Raw genomic sequence first — 21,259 nt, 5'->3', positions numbered from 1 at the left:
ATGCCACGACGAACCCTCCCTTTCTAGCCGGGGAGATGGCCTTTCTAGCAGCGGTAGGCAGGTGAGCGGCGCCGAGATCGGCATGGCGGCGAAAGGTGTAGTGCGCGCGGGGGGGAAATATGGATGTGGAAAAAACGTTTTTCGCCTGACAATGACGGCCCACGCGCTGTTTTTCCTTCCGTCGGAGCCCCCAAGCCCCCTTCTCCCCCTCCCCCAATAGTGCAGTGGGTTCGGCCTAGGATCGTCGGGCCAAAAATGAGCCGAACCAAAGATAATCGGCGTCCTGGGGGCACGACTGGGGAGATTTTTTGACGCCAACGAGAAAAAAGTGCCCTGGGGCCTGTTGGGGGCGCGACTGGAGATGCTTTTAGCGAGCAAGTAGTCGAGTTCACCTCTAAATTTGTGTTGTACTTTTTTCCTTTCAAAACCTGAATTTGTGCTTGTTTTTTTTAATCGAAACCTCTACAACCCTTCCCATAGAAAAGTATCTCCTACCTCTCAAATCTGTAGTTAATTTTCAAGCCACATACGTCCAACAGCAAAAAAACAAATTTATTTTTTGCCAGAACATGTACCCCAGTTCACAGCTCACACCACCAATAAAACACCAATCTAAAACCAATGAATACATCTGGATTTGTACTCACGTCCCCTCCAAACATCTATACATATACTGTGCGCATACATACACACATAAACACATCCATACAATGCCAGTAGATAGGAGTAATATTTGCAGGTACCACTCTACGCTCTAACAAGAAATATCCAATCACCGCATATCCCGTGCCCCCGGCGCCTCCACCACCGCACGGGCCGCGTTGAGCTCCCCACCCCACCCCACCCCACCCCACCAGCTTCAAAACAGAGCGCACTGCCGTTGCATTTGCATCCATCCCCAACGGCTACATCCCCCCATTTCAAACCATCCTCCCCCTCCCCCCTCTCCCCATCTCGCGCACGCCATCCACCCACCCACCAATCACGCGGATTTGCGCCTCCCGACTCCGCCAGCCACCACCCAGATCCGGCGACCCAGCCCGATTCGCGACCGCCCCCGGGAACCCTAGATCGGACCGACCCCTGCCAGGGATGGCGCCGGTGCCGACGCCGTCGTCGCGGACGGGCCCGCCGTCGACGCCGCAGGCGACGGCGGGGGGCGCGACCCCGTTCAGGACGCCCGCCTCCAAGCACCGCCTCCATTTCCCGCCCGCCTCCACCCCCCGCGGCGCGGGCGGGGCCGCCACGGAGCACCCCGTCGAGGTCATCGGCCGCGTGCGCAACCTCACGGCCTCCGCCGCCGGCGCCTCGGTGCTGGAGGTCCCGGGCGGCGCGGGCGGGACCACCGTCCGCGTCCGCGGGGACGCGGGCGGCATCTCGTGCCGCGACTTCAGCCTCGACGGCGTCTCCGTCTCCGAGGAGGAGGACCTGGAGGCCTTCTACCGCCGCTTCGTCAGGTCCAGGATCCAGGGCGTGCGGGTCGGGGCCAAGTGCACCGTCATGGTCTACGGGCCCACCGGGTCCGGGAAGAGCCACACCATGTTTGGCTGCGCCAGGCAGCCCGGCATCGTCTACCGCGCGCTCCGCGACATCCTCGACGGCGGAGGGGGCTGCTGCGAGGGCGGCGACGACGACGACGCCGGGTTCGGGGTCGGGCTGTTCGTGCAGGTCGCCGTGCTCGAGATTTACAACGAGGAAGTCTACGATCTGCTCGTCGGCAGCGGGCCCAATACTAAAGGGAACGCCCCCAAGGTGATGCGCCCTCCCGCTTATGTTTCAGATGCTACTGCTGGTTCATCGTTGTAGCTTACACACTTGCACAAGTCGGTTGCTGTTATGCGAGGATCTGTCCTGTGGGTGGAAGTAGCATGATTTCGGTTTAAACCTCACATCTTCGTTGCTATTTCAGACAAGATCTGTCCTGCTTATCTTAGGTCGTTTATCTCTGTGTTGACAATGTTGGTACAGTACTTTCTTAGGAATTGATTGACACCGTTTTCTAGTAAGTTGTTAGTCTATTGTGCACGCATGCTGGTATATCAGATGCCTAATCTGAATCCAAGTTTAAAACTTGTGATTCTAAGTGTGAAGTAAAACCTCACTACAACTGATATTGCTCATAGTTATAGCCTGTGAAATTTGTCCGCTGTTTGTGTGCATTAGTTCAGATGACTAATCTGAAATGCCAAATTATAAATTGTGATTCCAAGTGCGAGGTCAAAGTCAAACCAACTGCAACTGATGGCTAATCTGAAGCTCCGAATTCAGAACTCGTTATTCTAAGTGTGAAGTAAAACTTAACTATAACTAATATTGCTCATTTTTATAGCCTGTGAACTATGACTGCTGCGTTGTGCGCGTGTTAGTGTAGATGACTAATCTGAAATGCCAAGCTAGAAATTGTGACTCTTAACTGTGAGGTCAAAGTGAAACAAACTGTAACTCATATTGCTCACTGTTGTTGTTGCCCTCAGTTGTATGTGTCATCAGTGGTGAATCGATTACTATCTGAACTTGACCAATCCAAAGCAAGTGGTTATCTGGTACTCCCTTTGAACCCAATTAATTGGCGCAGCTTTAGTACAACTTTAGTACAAAGTTGTGCTAAGGTGCGACAGTTAATGTGGATCGGAGGCAGTACTTAAATTGCATTTGAAATTGTTTGTCATTTATGTACACATGCTGGTATATTAGGTGCCCTAATATGAAATTCCAAGGTTAAAACTTGTGATTCTAGGTGTGAAGTAAACCTCACTGTAATTTAATATTGCTCATGGTTATGGCCTGTTCTTATTTTAGGTCATTAATTACAGTTGGGGTTTATGTCTCTGCTGTGAATGTTGAATACAGTAATTCCTTAGGGATTGGCACTGTGCTTTCTAGTAGATTATTTGTCAGCTCTATGGGTGCTGGTATATATTAGATGGCTAATCTGAAGTTCCAAGTTTAAAACTTGTGATTCTAAGTGTGTAGAAAACCTCACTGTAACTAATATTGCTCATTATTATAGCATGTGAATTGTGACTGCTGTTGTGTGCGCATAATAGTTTTGATGAGTAATCTGAACTGCCAACTTAGAAATTATGATTCTAAGTTTGAGGTCAAAGTCAAACTAATTGTAACTGTTGGCTAATCTGAAGTTTCAAGTTTAGAACTTGTTCATTCTAAGTTCGAAGTAAAACTTCACTGTAACTAATATTGCTCATCATTATGGCCTGAGAATTGGGACTGCTCTTTGTGTGCGCGTATTAATTTAGATGACTAACTTGAAGGGCCAAGTTAGAAATTCTGATTCTAAGTGTGAGGTTAAAATCAACCAACTGTAACTGATATTTCTCACTGTAATTGCCCTCAGTTGTTTGTGTCATTAGAGGTGAAACAATTACTATTTGAACTGTGACAAACCTAAAACAAGTGGTTATCTGGTCCTTAAATTGCATTAGGAATTTTCACTATGTTTTGCAGTAAATTATTTGTCATTTGTGCATGAGTGCTGGTATATTAGGTGGCTAATCTGAAGTGCCAAGGTTAAAACTTGTGATTCTAGGTGTGAATTAAACCTCATGGTAACTAATATTGCTCATGGTTATGGCCTGTGAATTGTCATTGCTGTTTGGAATAGTTTGTTGACTGATTTGTACTGCCGAGTTAGAGATTGTGATTCTAGGAGTGAGACAAATCGAACTGTAACTGATAGTGCTCATTGTTGTTGCCCTCAGTTGTGTGTGTGTGTGTGTGTGTGTGTGTGATCACTGGTGAAACAATTACTACTTGAACTGTGACCAAGCTAAACAAGTAGCTATCTGGTACTTAAATGTTCTGTCTTGTTATCTAGGCTCCATATCCAAATAAGCACATGAATTTTCAGAAGCAGAAATTGAGCGAAAAAAGATGTTGAAAGTACTTTGCTATGTGGCAATGATCAATGTGACTTTGCTAGTTGATGTGATTCATCCATTTTGTTTATAAGTTTCTTAATACATTGCAGGTGAGGCTAGAAGTAATGGGGAAGAAAGCCAAAAATGCAACTTACATATCTGGAAATGAAGCTGCAAAGATATCCAGGGAAGTTGCAAAAGTAGAGAAGCGGCGTACTGTCAAGAGCACCCTCTGTAATGAGAGAAGTTCGCGAAGTCATTGCATGGTAGGTTGCAATGAGCAGTTAGCACTTGTCACCTTGATTCGCTTGATAGATCCAACCGTGTATGACTTTGCTTCATCACCTCTCTAGATAATCTTGGATGTGCCATCGGTGGGAGGAAGGCTGATGCTGGTGGATATGGCTGGCTCTGAAAACATAGAAGCTGCAGGCCAAACTGGATTTGATGCCAAGATGCAGGTGTGTGATGTTATCAATCCTTATAGTTTCGGTAGAATACAATTTATTTCAGTTACCCTTTGAAAAATGATGTTCCATTGGTAATTAATGTATGTTTAATTGCGCCATAACATTTTTTTAACAGCCGGTGATGTGCAACTTGCAATGCAACTATATTAGAGTTTTTTCAAGATACAGTTCTATTTTCTTTCTGAAATGATGATAAGTTCTGTTTCCATACTTACATCAACATATGAATTCCAGTATGATACTCCCATAACCTAACCACAGCTTGTACTTTTACCACTACTCTCTTTTTTCTGCAATGTGATGAACCAAAGTATGTTTCTTTAGGTCACTTTGTTTTGCACATCTATTCTATATATAACATTGGTTACCGTTCCACAGACGGCCAAGATCAACCAAGGCAACACGGCTTTGAAACGAGTGGTTGAGTCCATAGCCAATGGTGATTCACATGTTCCATTCAGAGACAGCAAGCTGACAATGCTGTTACAGGTACAGAACACTGAAGAACCACTTCTGTCTCTGTTTATACCAGATAATTTAAAACTTGTGTTTCTTCATGGACTTTCAGGATTCATTTGAGGATGACAAATCAAAGATTTTGATGATTCTGTGTGCAAGTCCAGACCCAAAGGAATTGCACAAGACGGTTTCTACCTTGGAATACGGTGCTAAAGCGAAATGCATTATACGTGCTGCTCATGCATCAACACCAAGGGACAAAATCAGCTCTGAGGAGTCATCTTCAATGCTCAATTCAAGGATTGTTGCAATGAACCAGTTCATATACAAGCTGCAGAAGGAGAACAAGCTAAGAGAGAAAGAGCGCAACGAGGCCCAAAATGTTCTTCGGCTAAAGGAGGAGGAGCTAGCGCAAGCGAGGGCGAAGCTTAGGCTGCTAGAAGGGCAGGGTGCAGCTGCAAAGGAGGAAGAGATCAACTCAAAGGTCGCTGAGAAGACCCAGTTGCTAAAGAGCGAGCTCCAGATGATGGAAGAGAAAATGCTCAGGCAGCAGCAAGAGCTCCTTGCTTTGAAGCGGCGATTGCAGGAGCTGGAGCTTGAAAAGGCAGATGCTCGTCAGCCTGCACAGCAGGATGTCATTGGTGGTAGATTGTTGGCGCGACTATCAGAGATGTCTGCTGCAGGAGATCCATGCATGTCAATGGCAATGTCCATGTCCATGGATTTGGATGCTGGTGATCAGCCGTCTGTGTTGGATGTGAAGGTGATCAAGGAGGATACTCGCCAGCAGCAGGGCCAGATGTGGGGGAATCACACATCGACAGCAGACTCTGGCACCACTGCCCTGGAGCAAGAAGATGTGGTCAGACTGTCTGGGTTCCCTGAAAAGGCTGTCCTGAGCACTGTGTTTGAGGAGGGAGATGAAGAAGGCGAAGAGAAGGATAATGGTGCTGAGGTGGAGGTGTGCAAAGAAGTGGTGGAAGAGGAGAGCTACAAGGTGGACCGAATGGAACAACCACTTGCTGAACCGGACCGGACCAACCGTATCCAGAACATCTTCAGGCTGTGTGGCAACTACCGTGAGCTGGTCAAGAAACAAAACGCCGATGAGTCACCGGCGATGCAGCAAGCATTTGGAGATGAGAACAAGCAGCCCGGACAGCAGCAGTTGTTGGGAGATGAGAACAATCAGCAGGCAAAGCAGGTGTTCGGCGATGAGAACAAGGACCCATCAGCAGCATGGGCACCCATAGAAAGCCCCATGTGCGACGTCAAGATTGCCGACAGCCCTGTGTCGTCGCAGCTCTCGCCCATCGTTTGCCAAGTCGTGGACAACGCCGAGCTGACAATGCAGGAAGAGCTGAAATCATGCACCACAGATGAGGCAAATGAGCCAAGCAAGAAGGAGGGAGAGGGCTTGCTGGACGTCTACATCAAATGGGAGTCCGGCAGTCTGATCAAGGGGCTGAAGCTTGTGCCGACCGCTTGCCTTTCAGACCTGAGGAAGCTCATCGGGGCTCACTTTGAAGAAGCCGGCAGCAAGCAGCCACACCACCACTTCACCTTCCTCCTCCTCGGGGTACGTCATTCAGCTCTGCCAATGCCAATTGTTCTTCTCTTGTTCCTATTGCTCATGGCGATGGTACCTGTCAATCGCCATATCACCTTGGTAATTCCAACCCGTTAATGATATGAGGCGTGTTGATGCCAGTGAAAAACGTCCACTCATCCATCCTGACGGTGGGAAACTCTTTGTTGGTGTGGATGTATGTATGTATGCAGGATCCTTCTGGTGCGCCGGTGTCGAGGGAGAAGGAGCCGACGGTGCAGATCAGCAGACTGCCCAACTGGAACAACCAGACCAACAGCTACCTCGCCTGCCTGCGCGTCGCCAGGAAGCCCGCGACGACGGAGCAGCAGCAGCAGCAGCTCCACCAGACGCCCTTCAGCCCGCTGGAGAGCAAGCTCAACTCCTTGGCCCTGAACGAGGTGCAGCAGCAGCAGCACCATGCCGCCGCGGGCGCGCTCTCGCCCAAGGTCGTCGGCCAGATGAGCCCCAGCTACATCCGGGAGCTCAGAGCTTGACTTGAGCCCCTCATCGTTATCAGATTACCGTGTTGGTTGGTTGCCGTCGGTCACATGTGGTGACGAACTGACGACGAGCGAGCTATCTCGTATCCAGAAATGTATTCTCTGCTCTGTAAAATTACTACTAGCTTGAAGCCTTGAACTCCATCAGCACACTGCTTGTCGTCCGTCGGCTAGTCTGGCTTTTGCTACTCGTGATGTAACCCATGTTGCAGTCATTACACGAGTGGCTGTGCATCCCAGTCAGTATGATTATGATAGATCGTCTAGTTGGAGGGGAATGCACTTGATCTGAATTCCATGCTACATTCGTCGTGTCTGATGTGATCAGGGCATCTCACACACTCCAACAATTTACATTTTGTAACATCTCTGGTTTCGGGACAGTACGAGGGTTGAGGGCAGTGAGCGTCCGTTGGTTGTCTTGCTTAGCATATTGAATCAAAGGTTTTCGCTCCTCCTGTGAAGCGTACTGCATCTCTGCTATTCTCATGGGGTTTCCATTTCACCTGTGTCTGTCGGCATTCTTGGCGTGGTGGGATTTTTGGTTCATGTATCATTGTTCTTAGTGACAAAGCAGCATTGTCATTTCCTTCAAGAAAAACAACTCTGGTTAAGGACAGGAGCTTGTTACCATGTAACCAATTAGTTTTCCAATGTCTTCTCAGTGAAAGGGTTCCATTTGTGTTGGTTCAGTTTTGGGGCTAACGTTTCAAAGGGTTCTAGGGTGATCCATGTTAATTCTCTTCTGGGTGTGTTCGGTTGATATGTAGGATGGTGTTTCTTGCAGTATTTTTATCCTCTGTGAACAATTGTTGGGATGCTCACGGTCACATCGGCACGCACAAAAAGGCTTTCAAATCTATGATGATGCTTGTCTGTTGGGCGATCTGGAACGAGAGGAATGCTAGGGTTTTTTCAGAACAAGGCATCTTTACCTTCCCATGTGATGACTACTATCAAGGCTGACGCAAAATTATGGACGAAAACGGACGCTAAGTCTTTGGGGAGTATTATCCCAGGAGAATAAGTAATTTCCGTCTTTTAGCTTGGCCTGTGTGGCCATGTAATCGCTATTCTATGCTACTTTCTTCTTGATTAATGCAAGAGGCAAATTTTTTGCCTCCGTTTCAAAAAAAATATTTTTTTTCTTCATCCAGTCTGTCCAGGTGAAGGATAACATTTCCCTTTTGCGCTTCTTGTTTTGATTCCCTTCCTTTTAATTTGTGTTAGTTATAAAAATTATAACCCTCTTATAATTTCTGTTTTCTATTTTGCCATTTTCGTATCACTATTATATGAGTTGAACTTTGTATATGGAGAAAGGGGCGCTGACGAGGACGCACTCATCACTACCATGGAGCGCGGCAATTTGGAGACTTGTCATATTTTTCAGAAAGGGGGGCATATCCGGTCTCTACATCGATTGATACACATAGAAAACGCGTAGATTACTAATCCTGTTGCTAGATTGTCATCAAAATCGGATGAGCAAAGGTCGTTCGACCATCTCCAAATGGTCATGCCCCAGAGTCCAGAAACTCCCACACTTCCAAACGGTGAAGTAAGGAGTTGAAGTATTTTCCAACTGCATGTTCATTGTACTTTGTCGAACCTGACCTTCGGCAGTGTTAGTGACTTTAGTCTCCTCTCGGATATGAAAGGAGGCTAGGAGCTCCTTATGAGGTAGGATGCCACACTCCCTTCAGGCCGGTCTTTTGGCATGTTGTGGGCTCTTTACTTGTAATGGAGTGTCCGATGCGCACCGGAAACGTCCGAACATATGCTGATGAACCGAAAGCTGGGCCTAGGCTGCTAACATACTTATATCACAAGTTTGCTTCACCTACGAAGTTACTTGGAATTCGACACGAGAAGGAGAAAATTTGAGTGTGCCCGTGCCATGCCGCATAATCAAAGGGAATGTTGAAGGCATACTATAGATCCATAGTCCATACAGATCTAAAACCAATCAACATCCTGCTAGATCTTTGACTTTGGAATATTTAGGATACGCCTCTCCAGTGTCACATAGTCAAAAACGTCGGCCAAGCTGGAAACATTGCAAGCTTATTCTTCTCTCCGTACAGGGGAACACTTCAAGTATTGGTCAACTGTGGCAAAATTATGAAGTACTCCTTTCGTTTTAAAATAAATGTCTCAAGCTTAGTATATAATTTTATACTAAAACTGATATAAAGTTAAGACATTTATTTTAAGATGAAATGAGTAATTCATTATTTCACTTTAGATCTTTTTCCTCATGATAATTTTGTGCACCCGGGAGGGTCACTGAAATACCGTGTACCGCGTAAGTCATACATGCATCTATGTACAGTATGTCACAAGCAAAGACTTGTCTACTAGTAGAAGATTCTTTTTTTTAGGTAGAGATTTGTGCAGATCGATCTGTGTAAAGAGACCGGTGTAAATGTTGAGCTTCATTTTCTAGCACCATATCCGACCTATTCAACCAAGAGTCCAGATCAGCAATCAACTCTCAACACTAAAGATGACTAGTCAAATTAATACGCATCACCAGTCATTTCCAAAAACCAGTCATTACCCTGCGTGGTACGTACGCCTAAAATGATTTTATGTCTGAATTTAATTCATTCTGACGGATACATTGCGGGAGTATTATTCGCAGAATATTTACTCAACAAAATCCATTGCTTTCAGATTCGGCAATCTAGTTCTCGAGATTGTAATTAAGTGGGAGAAGGGCCGGCGGTTCATATGAATTGTCTTGAAAAATTACACAAGGTTAGGAAAATTACACGAGATTAGGAGATATGTAGATCGAGGTCTAGAACATCTCCAACGCGGCCCCTTAAAGTGCCGGTAAGGGTCCGGATCACATGATCCGGACACATTTTGCCATCTAACGTGGTTTTGTAGTTGCCCGTTGATCATTCCGCATGCTTGTTTTTTCTGAAACCAAAAGCAAAATTTGAAGGAGCTTTGTAGAAGTCCGAACATCATACAAAGGTCCGCTTGGCACATTGTTAATTGGATCACATATCCTCATAGCTTATGTAATTTGTTCTCTAAGTTCGCCTGGCCCATCCTACTATCCGCATTTGATGCCTACTTACAAAAAGAGTTGAATGACTAACTTCCGTATCATGTCCATAGACATATCGGGATGCAGGCCACGAACAAATATCGATCCATGTTGGAGATGCCTTTACGCGCCCCTTTGTCGTTGAAATGGCCGGCAGTTGGGAGATGAACTCATAGTTTTGCTGACGGTCGAAGGTATATGGGTCTATGGGACAGGTTCCTTCTCATTTCATTTCTGACTATCACTATCTATGTAGACTAAATAATCTGCTCTGTTAATAATTATTCCCTCCGTCCCAAAATAAGTGTCTTAAATTTAGTACAACTTTGTACTAGAACTAGTACAAAGTTGAGAAGTTATTTTAGGACGGAGGAAGTATATAATAAACACAAATTATGGCGGTCAAGATTAAAAATCAACTTGTATTTTAAGTTTGCATCACGATGGAGAGGACAACCTGAACGCGGAGCTTACCTCTTTCCCGTGTGAGATAGCCAACGGGATAGTATATGTGATGACATCATTGCTGATGCCAGCAACCAACAAGTTGATCCGGTTGCTTTCTGCTTAGTCTGGGACATGGACATGCATGAAGTAGCTACTATCAACTTGTCTTACAGTTGGATGGAGAGTACATATAATTCTATAAAACATCAAAATCAAGAATTAAGTTTTTCATAAGAATTTCACATGTTATCTTACAGTTGGATGGAGAGTACATATAATTTTATTAAACATCAAAATCAAGAATTAAGTTTTTCATAAGAACTTCACATGTTATCTTATTGGATGGAGAGTACATATAATTTTATAAAACACCAAAATCAAGAATTAAGTTTTTCATAAGAACTTCACATGTTACATATTAATAGATAAATTCTGGAGGGAACTGCTAATAAAACTGGTAGTTTTTTTTGAATGATTTAAGTTGCTTACCACATATGTCATGTGGTAATAAAACTGGTAGTTTGAATGTATATGAAACTAAATATAAAACTGAACTGTATAATAGATATTTTAAAAGGTTTAATATATGAACATGCACTCAAGATCTTACAACAGGCACTTGGACTACATAGACTATGAAAACTAGAGTTGCGGCGGCATTGGATGATATCTAATTTCGAATACTTTTTTCCTATGTTTCAAAAATAATATCAAAATATTGTGTAGAACAATAATTCAGTCATTAATATTTGAACTATGAGATAAATGTCTGCACAAGCAAAAAAAATTGAACATGAAAAGTTGTGCATGTCAGGAACCCACTTAGAATGCAATAATGCATGATGCATGGTAGATGATTTTCATGCGTAGATCGAATGGATGTAGTGAATCAGGATAGTAAATCTATTAGCTACAATTTTTTTACAATGTGGAAGCACCCATTTTGAGATCGTTAGAGGTAGTGATAATCACTCTCTTAGATACTCCCTCTGTCCCAAAATAATTGTCTCAACTTTATACTAACTTTAGTATAAATTTATACTAAGTTTAAGACACTTATTTTGAAACGAGGGAGTATATAGGATGAATGGATTCAGTGGTACGGCAAAAGATGTGGACATGTGCTAAAAGACAAATATGAGGTCGGCTAAAAATCGAAATACATGCATGCACATAACGGGTTCAATGCCGTTAAGAGAAATAGAGATGATGTGTTTATTATATGTGTGTGTAAAGCATCTACCAGGGAAGCACCATAATGATATTTGGAGTGAGTATACTAATAAATGTGTGCAATATGTTGTTTTGGTTGCGCTGAAAATATATATACCTTAAAAAAAATGTGTGTTCTATCAAAGAGAGCAATGTATGATAGAAAGAGTAAAAGGCAAACTATGTTAGAATTTTCTAATAAATGTAGACCGATGTTTATTTTTCAATGAAAAATTGAGATCCACTGATATTGTAATAAAAATGAATCTAAACTTGTCTTCCATGATAAGATTGTGCATTACATAGATGTCCAGAAACACCGGAAAAACAACATGGGCATGTTAAAGAGAACAAGCGGTGACGGTAGTGATCGAGAGGTGATTGAAAAATTAAAACATTTACCAAGCGATAATAAAAACAAAAAGATGATAAAATAGTTACTAAGATATAGTGTTTTAATACAAAAAGGTTGTAAGCAAAAGTCATGTTAAGTATACAATAAGATACTCTTATTTGTGCCAAATGAATATAAATCAATACAAAACAACAAATGCACTAGAATGAAATATAATTAATATGCGAGATAAAATGTTTTGGCAAGTTTAGATAATATATACTGATACATCTACATATCAAGTAACATAGGAAATTATATTAAGATGGTTAATGAGATCTTTAGGTTCGACTATAAGTACATGCTACAAACGTTTTTGTTAAATATTGTTGAAATGTTCTTCAAAGAATTTAGTCGTGGAAATATTTATTCTAGGAAACAAAGAGTATTCAATGGGAGCTACCTTATATATGTGTGTTAGTTATAAGTGAGCTTAACGTTATTAATTACAGCCGGCCAAATTTGGATGCCACTATTTACTCCCTTTTAATGTGTATAGATTCTTTCTAAATTCAAACTTTGTAAAGTTTAAGCAAGTTTACAGAGAAAATTCTCAACATTAATAATACCAAATAAATAATTAAAAATATGGATCCAATTATATTTATTTGGTTTTATAGATATGCACATTTTTCTTTATACATCTAGTCAACATTTAGAAAGCATAACTTCTAGAAAAATATGTGCACACCATATTTGGAACGAAAGGGGCAATAAGTAAAAGAATTCTGGACAATTTATAACCTTATGTTTATAATACCATGTGTAGTTAGTCAATATCGGCAGAAGGATTCCTTGGAATAGTAATTATTAATCTATAATATTTAGGATGAAAAAAGAAACAAATACGTGAACAAATGGTAGGATGATAAGAAAAATACTATAACGGGAGGGGAAACACAAGGATTAAAATTGTGCTTAAAGAATCTATCATGGAAGCCCTAATATGGAGTGATAGTGGTGGTATTTCCTGCATTCCCATGATGTAGTTAGGAGCCAAATCGCAATGAGAATTTTCAGCCACAACATCAACCAAATCGTGTTATTAAATATGAAGAGTGCTACACGTCAGTTGTCTGATGTTTCAAAACATCCGCTGGGTTGCAAGCCGTCAGATCTGTGCCATCGAGCGGCTGAGCGATGCTCTCAAAGTTTGCAATAGAGGTCATGCCGCAGGAACATCGTCGCGCCCGCACTGCGGCACCATTGTGTTTCCACTGCAACATTTTTCATGTTTCAAAAACATGTACGATGTTGCAATCCCAAGACTTCTGTCTACCAGTACCTTTGCTACACCGGAGCTAGCAGCATCATCCGTGGAGGGTGGCGGGAGGAAGAGGAGGAGGGGGGAGAGGGGGTGACAAGCTATCTAGTCATCCATGGAACATTGACTTGAAGCGCTGTATACAGTCCATATCCAATAATCCAGAATGTGGGTAGTATGTATATCCATGTCAGAAGTCAGAACTGAGGTTAATTCTACGATAAAGAACAGAACGTCAGAGTCACAAAACTTCTGCTGTGCTCCCTGGAATACTCGCGCTAATTTCCCAAGTGCCCAATGTCCACCCTTATACTGACAATCTATTGAAAACAAGCCAAGTGCATCCCATCAAAGCCTAAATTTCTACTATTAGTTAGTCACGGTATTGGTTGGAAGACCCGTTGTTTTGGTTGGTCACGGTGTGATGTTCGCAAGTTCCCACTTCCAGTCAAAGGCTCCACGCTCTAGCTAAATAACCAATCGAACGCTAGCTCCAACGCACCTCACCAGCAACCAGTCACCACCATGCCCACGGCGTACCTCCTCCTGCTGCTCCTCCTCTTCCTCGCCTTGTGGCCACCGGCGGCGAGCGTTGACGCCGCCTCCGCCACGGTGAGCCCGCTGCAGACACTCCCCGACGAGACCGCCGACACGTACACGGCAAACAGCAGCTACGGGTCCAACCTTCGAGCTCTCGGAGCGACCCTCGCCGCGGGCGCCGGCGCGTCGGGCTTCGCAAAGGGCAGCTATGGCGAGGCGCCTGACGAGGTCTACGGCTTCATGCTCTGCCGGGGCGACTACACCGGCGCCAACTGCGCCGACGGCCTCAGAGCCGCCTTCCAGGGCGTGGCCGAGCGCGTCTTCTTCCGGAAGGCCGCCGTCGTCTACTATGACCAGTACATGCTCCGGTTCACCGACGACGAACGCTCCTTCTCGAGCACCAGCAACGAGCCGGAATGGTCCGCGAACAATATGAACTCCGTCAGCGGCTCCGCGGCAGCGGCGCGGTTGATGGGGAAGGTAGTGAAGCTGATGAACACCATGGCCGACCTGGCCACCTCCGGCAGCCCCAGGCCGACTGCTACTGCTAGCCGGTACGCGACCGGCGAGGCGGGGTTCGGCGAGCAGGGCGTGAGCACGGTGTACGGGCTGGTGCAGTGCAGGCCGGACCTCACCGGGCCACAGTGCAGGAGCTGCCTTGATGGCATCATCAAGCAGTTGCCGACGCTGTTTATGAGCAATAATTTGAGCAACCAAGAGGCCTCCTTAAGCCGCGTCGGGGGCAGGGTTTTGGGGGTTCGGTGTAATCTGCGATATGAGAAGGACTTATTCTTCGAGGAGACAAGTGACACTATCAAGATCGACATGCTTCAAAGTAAGCACTGCTTTACTGTTTACAGTTCCCATGACTATTGCTACTCCGTTTCATAATGTAAGAACATTTTTCAAACTATTAAGATATATTCTTATATTATGAAACGGAGGGAGTATATTTAAAGGAAAACACAATAGTGGTACTTCAAATTTGAAAGTGATTTGCCGTATTTTGTATATCCAAGATGGGAAGAGCGCGGTGTTTATGATTGTCATACTTGGAGTTCCTCTCCTAGTTTTGCTCATCCTGGGCTTGCTGCTAAGGACATGCATCGTGAAGAAAGTCAAAGGTAAGAGTTTTGGCCAAGTCGCCATCATCATCATCAATTCATCATCATCATCATCATCATCATATAACATTGATGATGATGATGACACAACAATCATCATCATCATTAGTATGGTGCACCTTATAATTGTGAGGGGCATCGTCCTTAGTGTATCAGAAATTGTTACGTATTTATTTTATCTCATGTAAACATATTTTGTACTCAATTTTACACTCTTCGTTGCATAACTCATGACATTTACATATTGTATATATTATGCAGTATAAACCATAATGGGATATCAAAATGGTCAATTTTTTAATTAATAAAAAACTTCTAACTCGTGGTATTTAGACATTGAAACATTTCTACAGGTAATTGCGAAAACATCTATTTACCAAAATCTAATTCTGTTAATTCTTTTCTTAAGGATCTGTTCATTCAGTCAAGTGTTGAGCTGTGAGGATAGCAACCAAACTAACCCACAATCTGTGTGCCCTCTAGAACAGTTGGTGTATGCTTTGTAACTCTATGTTCATTTATCATTTTGTGCTGACTATATAGAATTAGTCGGTTTTATTCCTATATGGCATCCTCACATGATTTATTGGTCCATGTTTGAACATATAATTGAATCCATCTTTTATAAATAAAAAATAAATGACCAGCATGCCTCATGCTTTGTTCGAGTAATCAACTCTCATTTATGTAATCTGTTGATACTCATGTTGGTGCTTAATCACTCTCAGCCATTTCCTTTTTGTATTGCTCTTATGGAATTCTGTACACTGATAGAACGAAGTGTCCAAACATGTAGCATAAGATTGCAAGAGGAGATTTTTCCATATATTTTTTCGTTGGGTTCCACTCATGTATCTACCCGTTGTTTTAGATTAGTATTGGAGTATGTGATGAGAACCAACATGTTTACACCAGGCGTACAGTGTACTTGTGGTTTATAGTTCACGTAATGATTAACATGTGCACTTAATCTATTCTGTGTGAAACTTATGTAAGTGCAACTATGATCCATCGGCTGTGATTTTCTTTTTCTGAAGTACGAAAATTTAGATGCTATGATCTTATTAGCTAAGTATAGTCATGTAGATCCAACAGAGCTGACCTGCTTAGATATACATGCATACATACAATGAAAATTGGTATAAGAAAAGTAAGTTATGAGTCATAAAATCACAAAAGTTACATTTATATGTATATTTTATACCGTAATTTTTACATTCTAATTTTATCACATAATATTATTTTTTTGACCAACATACTTTTTCTTACTTTCTCGTTTCACCTTCGATGTAGGACAAAATTTACGTGGCACAAGTATAATGTAGTGATGTAGTAAAAGAGGGGTGAAGAGTAAGTATTCCTCACCCAGGGTGACGAATAGCGCGACCCAGGGTGATGTAATACCTATGGTGTACAACTAGATATTTTGCTTCTTTGCAAGATTTTCGTGCACATTTCGGTATTTTCTTCTCTATTGCGGTTTTAGTATATTAGTGCATCTTAGATGCAATGTTCTTAGAGAGGTGTTTATAAAAATAAATAACCCTTTTCTTAAGCACCAACGCTTTCTTTCAATAACAAGGTTCCTACTTAAGCATCTGCACTTTACAAATATGCACCAATGCTGAAGCAAAAAAAAACAGTTTATTTATCACATAATAATGATGTTATTTTATTTTCACCCATCAAGTTGTTCATTAATTTTATTTCCACATGAATATGCTATTTATCTACCTATTCCTTGTGCAGAATCTTTATTGCAGAGGGAATTAGTCACCCTGAAAAAGGAAATTGTAAATGAAAGTGACTCAAGGTTTTCGTTGTTCAGTTTTTCAAAAATAAGAAGTGCTACTAATAACTTCTCGGATAAAAATATTGTTGGAAAAGGTGGATTTGGCACTGTTTACAAGGTAATTGCATTCTCTTGAATCAAAAGAACACATGGCTTAAAAAATTGCATTCATAAATATTAGACTTACCAAGACAAAATAACATTTTTTCTTTATTTTGAAACACAATATTTAAATTCTCTTTATTTGTAAAAAATATTTATCAAATCAAACATACACAAAATTCATAATGCAACTTCATTTTCTCTAATTTAAGAAAACTTCGCTTTCTCCAAATGATGCATCAATCACATATACACATCAAATATCACTATTCCTTACAAAATGCACCTAACATAGAATTGTGAACAAGTATATTAATTGTCGTAATGCAGGGTGTTTGCATAAATAATACATAAAATGCTATATACTCAAGCTAGTATCATTCATTCATTTGCGCTGCCATATAAAAGTTCATGTCCACTTCATCAGGGACAATTGCGTCAAGATCAGCTGGATATAGCAGTCAAACGGCTTTCTCCAAGTTCAGTGCAGGGGTTCCGCGAGTTCATGAATGAAATCAAACTCATAGCCAGCCTACAACATAAGAATCTGGTCAGGCTTTTTGGATGCTGCATCAAAAGCAAAGAGAGGATACTTGTGTATGAATATATGCCAAACGGTAGCTTGGAAGAGTTCATTTTTGGTACGCCCACTTTCCTGACAAAATGAAAAAGATAATACCCCTAGAAAAAGGCAAAAGGCAGAAATGATTTCTATTTATTTAGTCTAGTGAAAAAATAACTTTGTATCACGTTTGCATATTGGAATTCAATAGGGGTAGGAGCAAAGAAGAGTTGGCCTATACATCGCGGCATAATCGAAGGGATAGCAGAAGGCCTTCTCTATCTGCATGACTATGCACATGAGTGCATAGTCCACAGAGACATGAAACCAAGCAACATCCTATTAGATCATGAAATGAACCCAAAAATTTCAGACTTTGGGATCGCAAGGATATGCCTCTCCAACGTGACAGAATCAAATACGACAACGGCAATGGGAACATTGTAAGGTTTCGATTTTATAAGCTTCACATTTGAGGCCAAACTTATATTTAGTTAGTAACAAAATCATATTGAAATGATGGATATATTTAAGTGTTTTTTTCTTGAGTGTCATCCTAATCGAGACTAAATTGAGTTCCATGATTCATCATTGGCCCCTGGTTTAAAAATATTCCAAATATTAGATTTCATTTGGATAGGCTTACCGACAACTACTTTATTAGTGTGTACTTTATGAGACGTAAAATCGATGAATTAGATTCATATTGCAAAATATTATGATTTTGCAACACAAAAGTTACAAATAATAGCGTAATCATTGGTCAAAAGTTTGTCCTAGCGGGACCTAATATGTGTGTGTGCAATACGTATGCATATATAATACTCTCTCCATCTCGTAATATAAGAGGGTTTCTGACACTACGGAAATTTAGTAGTCTATATGCATTCAAAACGTATTGCACAAGCCAAGGGTGCTGTCTAATGCATGTATCTTCATACCTTATGACCTACATCAATGTTGACTTAAACAAGTCATTCGCATACTTAAGCCAATTAAGTGTACAACTTCTCCTCCTCTCAGCGATCTTTCTTGCAGATCTGTGAGAGCAATAGTACAAGGTTTATTGAATAAACAAATCAGTCAAAAAAATGATTTGAGCACATGAATGTCGTGATAATAATGTTTATAGTGAGCTTACTGCCATATATTGTTTCATTACAGTGGATACATCGCACCGGAGTGCTACTCCCAGAATGTCTACTCAACAAGGTCAGACGTTTTCAGCTTCGGCATCCTAGTTCTCGAGATCATAAGTGGGAAGAGCGCCGTTGGTTCCTACCAATTAGCCGGAAGATCATACGAGCTCCGGAAATATGTGAGTAAAATCAACGAATTAGCACATTGCTTTGCTTCAATATCTCTACTAAGCGAGTAATCATTGCGTACTATTTCCTGTTTCAATCTCTATATATAAGTTCCCCACAAAAGATGATCTTATACCAAGGTATAATCTCCATGTTTTTTTCTATCAGAAAATTGATCATTTACGTATGAGAATGAATTTTCAGCACCCGGTTGTCTAGGCACCCTCTATGAACAGTAGGATCAATTTTTTTTTGAAACTTTGGAAGATTAAAGATGATCAAACTGTCTAGGTGTTCGCAAGTTTTCATGCCAAAAAAAAACATTTGAGGAGCTCTACACAGGAAAAACATTTTAGTACTTCAACTTTTAAGCACTTTTAGCACTGAAATCTGAAACTCGTTTGTACACCTTTTCCTACATGATATTTTGGCATGAAAACTTGTAAGAACTTACAAAATTTGACCATCTTATATGTTACAAAGTTTCTGATTTTCTAAACTTTTTTCTGTTTTTTTTGATTTTACTGCTTATAGAGGGTACCTAGGCACCCGGATGCTATTGCACCTTTCTCTACGTGTTTGACCACTAGACATGCTTTTGTAACACATAATCTGCTTTGGATAATAGGCCTGGCAGCTGTGGAGAGAGCAAAGGTGCGACGAGCTGGTGGATGATTCACTAGGCGAGGAGTACACGGAGATGGACGTCTTGAGGTGCATCCAGATCGCGCTCCTATGCGTCCAGGATAGTGCGGAGGATAGGCCAACCATGCGCGAGGTGACGATGATGTTGAGCAACGGAAACAAGAGGCTGCTCCTGCCTGTACAGCCCGGTTCTTACAGCGTACACATCGCCGTCGGTACTGAAATAGAGTTGTGAGCCTGGACCAAACCAAGGACTGGTTTGTGTGGACATTGGTGATGTTTGTAGAAAAGCAATGTGAAGATGGTGCAGGAACTGTTTTCATGATCCCACCAGTAGTACAACGAAACTATTCCCGTTACTGGCCGGCCAAAAATGACATCAGTGGTGCTCTTTAGACCAACAAAAATATAGCAAGGCTCCTTTCCAAATGCTACACAAGTTATCACGTGCTTATTGCTGAAAGTACCTTTCTAAAACCAGGAGCAAATGTTCCTAGTGTGAACAGTAAAATCAAAAAAAGTAAAAGATAAATTCAAAAACATCTGAATTTTTTGTGTGACATACTTTCAAAAATATTTCTTGTGCATGTAAAATTTCATCACGAAATCACATTGGTGGAAGTCATGCCAAAAAAAATCAGAGGTCCAAAATGCATTTGTAAGTAACATTTTCAGAGCAACAATTTTTTTTTACCACGGCTTCCACCAATGTGATTTTGCGATAAAATTTTGCACGCACAAAAAACAATTTTGAAAGTATGTCACAAAAAATCAGAATTTTTTCAATGCTTTTTTTTATTTTACTGTTCACATGGGTGTAGAAAATCCACATCCGTGTACTGCAAAATAGCATTTGTAAAAAATTGCCAAATATATCAAGAAGTACAGTATTTCAGCAATTAAGTATTTCCCAGGAGCCTGTTTGTCCTATCATGACATAATAGATAACACAAGTTTCAGTTTAGCACAACATATAATTACAACGAGAAGAAAAAAAAATAAACTTATTAATTGTTACTCGTGACACAATAGATAACACAAACTTTAGTTTATACAGAGCATAATTACAAGGAGTGCAGAGTATAAACACAAACTTTAGTTCAGTACCGAGTATAACACAAACTACACTTTACAAAGAGAAAGAATAATCAAAATATATTGTACTCCCTGAATGTTTTTCATCTGTGTACAATTACAAATTCAGAATAAACTTGTGGCGTGACAACTTATCTACACCGAAATATGCATAGTTACTTAGTCATATCTGAACTAGGGTTGGGTCTTTGTCATGTGAGAATCTGAGAAAGAGAGTGAGAAGGGTGTGGTCGAGGGGTGGTTTTAGACTTTCAGGCCTGTTAAGCTGTGTTTTTCTTATTTTTGGGTCATGTGCATAGTACAATGTTACAAGTTACAACGTTATATCGAGGCGTAACGCGTTAATTACGTGATTAGCACCGTAGCAGGTGTATTTGTCAAAACATAACGTCTCCTTTCCTAATACGCTATAATCATGCTATAACAACAAAATATCGTGCTATTTTTTCGCTTTTAAACCCGTCAGTCCATCTCCAATCAGTACAAAGAAACTATATATTCTTTTTCTCAAAAAAAGAGGATCATAAACAAAAGGACATATTTTTAAAATATATGGATACTTCTTTTTATATTTTTTCCTAACATTTTTTCCGATTTGCAAGATGCTAAACTTTTTTTTAAATTAGGCAAAAGATTTGCCATTTGCATTGATTAAGGAAGAAGGTTAACTGTTGAGGACCTAGGCCAAATATGATACATCACTCTCGTGGCATGATATTACACAAATGTTTCGTACCCGCTAAGCTCCAAAGCGAGCACTCCTCCTTGATTTTGGCGACCACCACTCCCACGGTATGGCCGTGTTACGGAAAA

General features: G+C 41.6%; 2 protein-coding genes across 3 annotated transcripts; both read left to right on the top strand.

Annotated features, from left to right (window-relative positions):
• The first annotated feature begins 907 nt into the window (after positions 1 to 907).
• Positions 908 to 7,201, top strand: LOC123400981 (kinesin-like protein KIN-10A). Of its 2 annotated transcripts, none has more exons than XM_045094698.1 (6): positions 908 to 1,752; positions 3,989 to 4,144; positions 4,232 to 4,339; positions 4,727 to 4,837; positions 4,917 to 6,386; positions 6,590 to 7,201. In XM_045094698.1, exons 1-6 carry the CDS (start codon positions 1,093 to 1,095, stop codon positions 6,890 to 6,892), a joined length of 2,808 nt encoding a protein of 935 aa, XP_044950633.1. In that variant the 5' UTR covers positions 908 to 1,092; the 3' UTR covers positions 6,893 to 7,201. The 2 variants fall into 2 exon arrangements, with proteins under 2 accessions (XP_044950633.1, XP_044950632.1); XM_045094697.1 differs by having other exon boundaries at positions 4,917 to 6,476.
• A 6,472-nt stretch (positions 7,202 to 13,673) lies between these two features.
• LOC123403072 (cysteine-rich receptor-like protein kinase 10) lies at positions 13,674 to 19,801 on the top strand. Its single transcript, XM_045097046.1, has 7 exons — positions 13,674 to 14,654; positions 14,839 to 14,943; positions 16,693 to 16,853; positions 17,265 to 17,478; positions 17,611 to 17,842; positions 18,564 to 18,717; positions 19,335 to 19,801. The coding sequence occupies exons 1-7, from the start codon at positions 13,805 to 13,807 to the stop codon at positions 19,584 to 19,586; spliced, it is 1,968 nt and encodes a 655-aa protein (XP_044952981.1). The 5' UTR covers positions 13,674 to 13,804; the 3' UTR covers positions 19,587 to 19,801.
• Positions 19,802 to 21,259: the final 1,458 nt, after the last annotated feature.

This window comes from Hordeum vulgare, chromosome 6H, assembly GCF_904849725.1.
Source record: "Hordeum vulgare subsp. vulgare chromosome 6H, MorexV3_pseudomolecules_assembly, whole genome shotgun sequence".
In the NCBI taxonomy this organism is placed as follows: domain Eukaryota; kingdom Viridiplantae; phylum Streptophyta; class Magnoliopsida; order Poales; family Poaceae; genus Hordeum; species Hordeum vulgare.
Note: the sequence above shows the minus strand (reverse complement) of the source record. Positions and strands in the feature narration are given on the sequence as shown.